The sequence below is a fragment of the Pygocentrus nattereri genome, chromosome 25 (assembly GCF_015220715.1).
Source record: "Pygocentrus nattereri isolate fPygNat1 chromosome 25, fPygNat1.pri, whole genome shotgun sequence".
Lineage (NCBI taxonomy): Eukaryota > Metazoa > Chordata > Actinopteri > Characiformes > Serrasalmidae > Pygocentrus > Pygocentrus nattereri.
Genome location: NC_051235.1, coordinates 6271819 through 6281372, shown reverse-complemented (window position 1 = coordinate 6281372; position 9554 = coordinate 6271819). Strand labels below are relative to the sequence as shown.

At 39.0% G+C, this 9554-nt stretch overlaps 1 protein-coding gene across 3 annotated transcripts in view; it reads right to left on the bottom strand.

The window, feature by feature from the left end:
- Positions 1–2379: 2379 nt before the first annotated feature.
- Positions 2380–9554, bottom strand: part of shoc2 (SHOC2 leucine rich repeat scaffold protein) — a 35367-nt gene continuing 28192 nt past the window's right edge. For all 3 annotated transcript variants that reach the window (XM_017683505.2, XM_017683507.2, XM_017683506.2), the window contains exons 6-9: positions 8696–8818; positions 6776–6913; positions 5142–5259; positions 2380–4898 (exon numbers count right to left, since the gene is read on the bottom strand). In XM_017683505.2, the coding sequence (XP_017538994.1) occupies positions 4690–4898; positions 5142–5259; positions 6776–6913; positions 8696–8818 (588 nt within the window). In that variant the 3' untranslated portion in view covers positions 2380–4689. The remainder of the gene's footprint in view (positions 4899–5141; positions 5260–6775; positions 6914–8695; positions 8819–9554) is intronic.

Sequence of the window (9554 nt, the reverse complement as noted above, 5' to 3'; positions counted from 1 at the left end):
CAGAAAGAAAGAAGAAAAGATGCTGGAACGGGACACGGCGGTGCTGCTGAGTCCCTAATGCACGTTTCACTTGAAGTACTCGTCGAAGGCATTTATTTCACATAACAATAATCATCATCATCATCATCATCATCATAATTCCATTTCGTTAACAGCTATAACTCGTAATTACACAAAAAGGAAGAAAAAAATCAAATGTACATTTTCTCTTTTTTATCTAAGCTTTTATACAAAACCAGGAATGCAGTGCCTCTGCGGCGAATCGGCAAGCGAGAACAGAAAAAGCCCTTTTTACAAGTGTTTACTTTGTGTTGTCGTCGTCGTTTTTGTTTCTCTTCAGTCTGTGCTGTTCACGCCGGTTGGTCGTGTAGCTCTTCGTCTCTGCTGGGTGTGTCGCTTTACAGCGCCGTGTTTACGTGTTAAAGATGCGTTAAAGACGTCCACGAGCGCAGCGGCGGGTTGTGCTGTTTCCGGCCGCGAACTGCTGCTGAACTTCTTCAAAATAGTGAAGAGAAAGAAAGGAAGAAAGAAGGAAAGAAGAAAAAGAAAAGAGCACATGACACTGCGTTTAAACTGCTTTTCAAACTGGGCTGATAAACTAGCTGGACTGCTTTAACGATCGGTCACTTGATATAAACAGGAAATGATCATTTCATTATTTAAAAAAAAAAAAGATTAAAAAGTAAAATGAAAACATTCGTAAAGGCTAGATCCAAACATCAAGGGCCTTGGAGGGGAATTCCACCAATTTCCAAACTTTCTGCCCAATTCAACGGTCGTCCTTATGAAGAGGTTTGATGTGAAATTTTCATCGTTTTTCAGTTTTTGGCTTAAGTTGAAAATGTCTGTTCTTCTTTACATTGTGTGTAAATTTTATGATGAACGGACCGAAAGAAAGGGCTCAAAATGGCTCGGAAAGACGTCGGGTTCCATTGACTTACATTGAAAGCGAAGTGTGTTTTTACCTTCTCCTGTAAAGTTACCATTTTGCAGATACGAGGTTTGGATCCGACGGCAGTGAAATGAGATTGGTATGAGAATGTTTACGCAGCCTGATGCCTGAAGCAGTTTGATAGTTTTCACATTAGATTTTGTTCTTAAACATACTTTCTGAAGTCTGTTCTCGGTGGTTTACGGCCTAGAAATCCGATAAACAGGCTGGACTTTAGCCCGGTAATCAGACCTCTCAGTGCTGTAGGCTCTTACTCTGATTTCTTTCGGACGTCTCAGTCTGCGGGTGCGCGAGAGCAGACAGTACCGGAGTAAGCGAGCAGCGTCGCCGCGAGACGCAGTAAAACACTTTTGGAGCAGCTCTGAAACCAAATACGTGTGACGAATTGAAGGATTCAGATATTCTTCATCTTCTAGATGAAGTTCACATTTTCAGCTCAATCTTTTAAAAAAAAGCTGCTCAGGAAGTTTGAGTTTACGTCCCGTCTCCTTCTGTGAGTTTATTGGCTGGTTGTAAAGGAGTCTGATCACTGCCTGACTCCTGTAGACCTGGAGTTTCTCTATTATCTGATCACTCAAGAGCCTGTAAACGCGTTGATCGGATCACTGACAAAATCTGACTTTCTGCAGTTATCGGATTGAACCGGCACAAAACCTTGCATATCAAATTTTGCTGTTTTTCGTTTGTTGACACATTTTGGCATCTTCACATTGTGTTAAAATTTCATTTACATTTACGGCGTTTGGCAGACGCTCTTATCCAGAACGACTTACAGTTTGATCAATGCACACAGGCAGGTGAAGGTGGTGTTAGGAGTCTTGCCCAAGGACTCCTATTGGTATAGTATAGGGTGCTGAACAGGTGGGGGATTGAACCCCAGCCTACAGCATAGAAGGCAGAGGTGTTACCCACTACACTAACCGAGCCAATTTCACGTTCAACAGACCAACATTAATGCTCTAAAATAACTTGGTTAAATGAATTTCTCCATTAAAAATTCAGAACACTCATCCGTGATACGAGGTTTTGTTCAGCGACAACATGCAGGTTCCCAAAAAACCTTCCCATACCTACTTTATTATTCATCCACCTGAGTAGGCTCACTGGTCATTTTGCATGGTAAATAAAAGGGCTATATCCGAGTTGTAGATACTCCTGGTTCTGATCACCACCACTGCGAAGAAACCCGTGTTGCTCTACAAGCCATTTCACACTAAACAACTCTGAACGACCTTGTTTAGTTTCTCAATGCTTGATTTAGGTGCCAACTTTGAAATGTTGGTGGACTTCCCCTTAATCGCAATACTTTGCAAAACAAAGTAATAATAATAATAATAATAATAATACCAGAGATATGGGCGCAATTTTTTTTCCTTTCTCTTTTTCTTTAAAGATGTCCATAAACACACCAACAGACTAATCAGACGTACAGCTTAAATCAAAATATTTAATAAAGAGTTGATAGCATAAAAGCCTCAGAAACCAAGAAATTCGGCTGTTGACAGATTTCTTTTTTCGTTAAATCTGCTGAGGCAAACTCGTATTCGTTCAAACATATAAACCATACATGATAGACTGATCAAATAAAGCATAAAATACTTCACTACAGGATTAAAAATGCCCCCATCCAAACGTTCAAATCGGAACGCGGCCTTTTAAAAGTCAAGGACGACGCCGGATATCGCTTACAAAGTGCATTAAAAAAATAAAAAAAGTGATGGCGTCGAGAGGCAGCGTCGGACGAGGCCAAGAGAACGTGAGAATAAAGAAAAGGAGAGTGTCGGCATGAAGAGGAAGCAGAAAGAAACGAAACCAGAAGAAAAAATAGATAATAATAGAAAGCCTGCTGTGGCCTCGCTACAGACACAGGGCTGCGTTCCAATAGGCGCACTTCCGTCCTACCTAGGGTAGAACAGCAAGAACAAGTATTAGCGTACTGAACAGCATGACAACAGTAAACCACCATCAGTATAGTATGCAGTATCGTTGTGTGAAAAAGTTTGTGCGCCCAGACAAAACCGCAGTTTTGTTGCTTTTCTAAATGAAAATAAGTTCACGTTTTATAATAAACAACGCACTCTTGCGCATTTTAGTGCACAATTGCTGTTTATATGCCGTAGTTAACATAAGATGTCACGTGTGCAAATGTTAAGGCACATATTACATTTTATGTTTTCTGTTTTTGGCTGATCAACAGAAATTGCGCACCAAAATTCACAGACAAAACATCAGGTTTAGAGGTGATTTTCACTTTTTCACAAAAATGAACAAAACGTCGTTTCACGTGGGTGTGCAAACTTTCTCACGCGACCATATATAACACTACACTATACGTACTGCGATCTGGAACGCAAACACTGAAGATATGGTGGGGCGGAAAAAGCAGCATAAACCGTGGGACCCTAAATACGCCTGCAGCCAAAAATATGTGACGAAGTTTTAAACCGTTTAAATCGCTGGAGTTGAAACTCCAACTAATCAAACTGGAACGTGATCCCAAACTGGTCTGCTTTAACGTGTAACATGTTTTGGATTTAAAAGCTGCGATAAATCGCATCGACGCAACGCAGATAAAGCCGTCAGCGAGTTAGTTCAATCTATTAGTGGATGGGAATTAATAAAAAATAATAATAATAATAAAAAAAAAGAATAAAGAAAAAAGGTGAAAGTTCTGAAAGAATAATTACAAAACAAGCTATATAAAGGAATTATTCAATAAATTATACTTTCGTAAAATCATTGTTTTTTTTTGTATGAAACACCTCAAGAACATTTACTTTCAGAAATGAACCAGCAAATCGTGCTGGATAGGCACAATTTCAATGTGTGTATCGCTGCTGTCGGAACAAAACCTCGTATCTCCATTTTTGTCGTTTCTCAGTTTTTGACGTAATGTGAAAGTGCCTGTTGCCATTTACATTGTGTGTACATTTTATAATGAATGGACCAGAAGAAATGGCCTAGAATTACTTAGAAAGACGTCTGGTTCCATTGACTTACATTAAAAGTAAAGTATGTTTTTTCCTTCTCCTGTAAAGTCGCCATTTTGGAGATGCGAGATTTTGTTTCGACAACAGCAAGATATTATATATGTGTGTGTGTATATATATATATATATATATATATATATATATATATATGGAAAAGAGAGAATGGTTTAACAACTACACTTGTTCTCAGATACCCAACACCCAACAGATACAACCTCTGTACAAAAACAAAAATCATTCGGCATGGGATGGTCTTTAAAAAGGCGGAAAAAAATAAGGGAATATCAAGAGAACACAATAAAAAAAAAAGTCGATTATGGCAGCAGCAGCAAAAAATGAAATGAAAATTTTTTTTGTTGTTTTTTTGCATACAACTGTTTTTCTCACGGACTGAATAAAGTTGGCAATGTGGTTTAAATGCTCAGATAGAGAGAGTGCTTCAGCAGCTGTACTCCTAAGAGATCGCAAGGTTTGGCAACAGAAGTCTACGTAATCATTCCTCTTCTTTTTTCCTAGACGTGATTGGGTGGAAAGGGTTCCTAAACTGGCTATGATTCATCTATTGGCATGATCAGTGATCCGGTTTCCGATAATCTGCCTTGTCGTCTCTCTGACATATATCTATAAATGACAAGGATGTTCTTGAATTGAACATTGAATATTTTTCTGCCGTTCTGTTTTTCTTTCGCTTTTTTTTTTTTTTGTCGGTTCGTTTGTACAGTGCTTGGCCCCCGCAGGGCTGGCCGACTACACCATGGCGCGGTACGGTCCCTGCATCTTGAGAAACTGGATGATGAACGAAGGGCCTCCAGCGACGATCTGCGGCGGAAGGTGGCTGAGGGGGCAGTTCTCGATGCTCATAATGGACAGCTTGCTGCACAGCGCCAGCTCGAACGGCAGGCTGTGCAGGTTGGGGTTGTCGTTCAGGTACAGCTCCTCCAGGTTCTCCAGTGTTCCTGGGCAAAAGACGAGGATGTGAATCAGTTTTCAAGCAATAGAAAACAGACACAAGTGTTTCATTCCAAATACATGCACTCTCATGTGAAGCCAAAATCCTATGGCTAGTTTGGTAATGCTCAGTTTCAAACAAATGTTTGTCTTGCATTTTTCTTACTCCAGTAATTAGGGTTATTGTTTTAACACCCAGGGCTTTAAAAAACAGATTTTTTGGGAAACCATGTACTCGCTTGTTTACTCACCAATCTCCTCAGGTAGGTGCTGCAGGAGGTTCTCTCCCAGACCCAGGTGAGTCAGGTTGGTCAGGTGACCGATTCCTCTTGGCAATGTGGTCAACTGGTTGTTGGTCAACACAAGTTTCTAAAAATAAAATCCACATACATTTAGAACCAAAGGACATCAGTGGCCTTTACAGCTCTAACATCCTACTTTTTTTCTTGTATTTTATTTTCTGCTTGAGTCCCACTTCATGAATTACGTTCATGAGATTTTATAACTGAAGAACTGTCATACTTCATTTTCACATGACCATTTTCCAACCTCTCTTTCTCCCTTACAGTTCATCAGGCTGTTTGTGTTACTGTGCCTTTAAGACCAATATGGGTCATTATACCAAACTGCTTCAAAGGAAAAACACATTTCAGACTTTAACTTCAGACTAAAATGCTTTTGCTTTGAGCGATCTTATAACTCAATTATTTTAAATTCATTAAAATAAATCACTGAACATTCTATTTTTTCACTACCAAAACAATAAACTTTACCAAATATTTTATTAGTGACTGTTTTGGTAGTGACAGTTTAGCTCATTTTAAGCATAAACTTTACTAAATGTTTCAGGAGTGACAGTTTAGCCCATTTTTAGCACAACTCAAAAACGCTAGCCAGTACATGACTAGCAAACACAGCTTTGAACAGCTGTACACACATAATCATATTATATATATATAAAAAATACATATATAATATATCTTTAAAACACAACTGCATAAAAAACGTGTGTTGGTGACAATTCAATGCTCCACACTGATTTCCAGACTTCGAGACACATTTACTTAAAACTAACTGCTCACCACGTGGCCAAGACAGACAGGGAGTCTCACTTCCTGCTCTAAAATACAGGGGCATGGCTAAAATAAGGCTCCACCTACACACTAAAACCTTCGGTAGTGATATGAAAATATGGAACAGAATTCTTTTGAATAAACATCCCGAGACCTCCCAAAAGAAAGCAGCCTATAAATGATGATTTTGTAAATATTTAGCTCATCACTACCTCTATGAATGCCTCAGGTTCATAAAGATCATGATGTAATGCTTGTAAAGATCTAAAGTCTGAATATTTCATTGCTTTTTTTTTTTAACTACTGAACCACTTCAGCAGAATGGCCCATATAAGCACATTATGTTCAAAAAAGCAGACTGAAATAGGAGTTTTCATATGTTACGTTCGATGGTGAAACAGTGGTAAATGTGGAATCTTTCCTATTTTGCCTTGTAAAAGCCTGTATATGTATCTCTCCACCATGAACCTCTTTTAGAAAATATATTTCAAGCCAAAACCTTCTGAAAGTTATCATATAACAATGCATGGGGCATCAGGCAGTGAATTCATAAGCACTTCACGAAATAACTTTCTGCGAGGGAGCTTTTAGACACATTAAACTAGTTAGACGTCTGGTTCCAATCACCACGCTGCGAACAATTCCGACTCCAAGGTCCTCTAGAACGAAGAATTTCACACCAAATCACTCTGAATGACTTTAAATCTTAATAATTTTATTAGTAGACATTTTGAATCATTGGTGGAACTTAGTTATAAGCTAAGCTGATAAGAAATGGCCTCACGAAGACAGTAAGAAGACAAGTGTGTTACCTGTAGGTCTTTAAGGTAGGCGATCTCGTTCGGAAGGGACTCCAGCTTGTTCTCCTCTAAGTCGAGCTCGCGTAGCTTCCGCAAGTTACCAATTCCATGGGGTAACTTCTTCAGAAGGTTATTGGACAATATGAGAACCTGCAGGAGGAGAAGAATGGAGAAGGAGCTGAGCTCCAATTCAAGAAGAAAACAAAGAGCTTTCCTTCAACTAACGATCCGCTGCAGAACTAAAGCTCTGATGATCTACAGCTCTGCTGAGAGCTGTATGGATATACAGTACTGTGTGAAAGTCTCGGGCAATTTGGGAAAATAATATTTAAAGCAATATATTTGAGCAGCGAGAGTTTACTTGTTCAAAACTAGCATTAGAATAAATACAATTAATCAATACACTGTGATTTGATGTACAAATGTGTTTGGATCATTTACAGTTCCAGTTTCCAGTATTTACAGTTACTGTCAAATTCAGAGTTTATCTAATCAATCTTTCATTAAATTACATCAGGTGCTGGAATCAAACACATTAACAAACATCTTAATAACGTTAGTATGTTAGAAACAAAATGTGTACTACATTCTATTGTATTTATGTTTATTTGTATGTATTCTAAAGCAATATACCAGACTAACTGGCAGCATGCGCTCCTCACACACATCGCGATTCTCTCTGCAACTGTCGACTCCAACTGACCCAAAAATCTGCAGACTAAAGCCAACTAGGCACAGACTTGGCCAGAGTGAGGATCTGAGCTTAAAGTCAAGCGTTGTATTGCAGTATGTCCTTGCTTATAAACAGCTCTGCTCATTTTGTCGCGGTATAAAAAGGAAAAAAATCACAATGAATTCTGGGCAACTGAAGTTGACACTCGATCCCTTGACGCACCAAGGGGTCTTCTAACAAGCTTCACTTGAGATTCAACACTATGCTCACGTTACCGTCCAATATCACTTATAAACACAGACTTAAAAATTATAAGTAAAGCACTCAACAAGACTGGAAAAAGTTACATCCAAACTTATCCACCCAGATCAAACAGGCTTTATAAAAGGAAGACAGTCGTCACATAACACACGACGCCTTATCAACCTTATTGACTTTACAAAGAAAATTAATAGGAAAACAATTATCTTTAGATGCTGAAAAAGCCTTTGATAAAGTAAACTGGGATATTCTCTTCAGTACATTACATAAATTTGACTTCGGTACATCATTTATACACTGGATCCAAATACTATAATCGTCACCCATGGCTTCTGTTATAACTAATGACATCATCTCACCACACTTTACACTTTGTCGTGGTACCAGACAAGGATGTCCACTCTCGCCACTGCTATGCTCAAACTTCACAGAAGCACTGGCTGCAGCAATATGTCAGAGTGATAAAAAGAAATGAAGGGGGGGAGGGGGGGTAATGAGTATGACAAAGTATGACAGAGTATAGGGGGGAACAGAAGACAGGGTTCCTTTGGGGTGCCCTGGCTCTTCCTCTCTCCTGCACAGCAAGGCTATATTGCCAACTTATTACTGATGTAACAGACTATTGTATATAATTATGTTCAATTTGCGTGTGTCTTACCACTGTATTTACTTGGCATACTGCCTGTCTGTCATATTATAATTATTAATATTTTTTTCTTTTTGTCTCACTTAATTTGTTTGTCTAACGTATTATCTGTTAATTTCTTTTAAGTTTTTTTTTCCTCTCTCTCTCCTCTCTTTGTGGCTTGCCTTGTCATAACGTACCTGTCTATGTCTTGTACTATATATCTGTTGCTAATAATAAAAAAGCTTCACTTGAGCTAATAAAGTAATGGGACATGACATCTGGGACTCCTCCCCCTGAGGGGAAAGGATGCTGAGGGAAAAATGACTGTCTCAATCGATGGCTGTATCAGAAAACAGGACGTGAACCAAACCTCGAGGGACGCAAGGCCGCAGATATCCTCAGGGATCTTGGTCAGCTGGTTGGTGGCCAGATTCAGCTCCACCATGCTGGTCCACGTGCCGAAGTCCAGCGGCAACGACGTCAGCTGGTTATCCTGCGAACCATCGGTAAAACAAACATGACAGCTGCTGATTTTGTTGAGGTTCAAATAAAGTGCAAGAGACGTTAGTGTAGTAACAATATGGCTATTTGCTTATTCAGTGCATTTTTAATATTGTGACCAGATGTTGATCCGATTTCAAAGCATCCTAAAGATACCGTGACAAATTCCGGTCTGTGACTGTCATTCAAGGACCACAAACTGGTTGGCTGTAACTTTTATACGACCTCTGAACAGGAAAATCCCACCTAGGCTGGCCATGGGAATAAAAAGTCTTCACAATAATGATAACGTATGTGACAATATTGCTGCTGTCGGAACAAAACTTCGTATCTCCATTTTTGTCGTTTTCCAGTTTCTCTCATAATTTAAAAAGACCTGTCTGTCTTTACATGGTGTGTAACTTTCATGACAAAAAGACCAAAAGAAATGGCCAAGAAGGAAAAAACTCTTGTTCCATTGACTTACATTAAAAGTAAAGTATGTTTTTTCCTTCTCCTGTAAAGTTACGATTTTTGGAGATACGAGGTTTGGTTTGGACAACAGCGATATACTTCTTGAAGTATATCACAAGTATACTTACTACTTCTAAAACACTGAACGACTGCGTGGAACATAAAGACAGCTCTGGACCAGGTTTACAGACAACCAGCGAATAGTAACTGCATAGCAACAAGTAGCTGATTTGGTGTTGATTAATTTCTTTGTACAAATTGTTTCATTAGGTAAT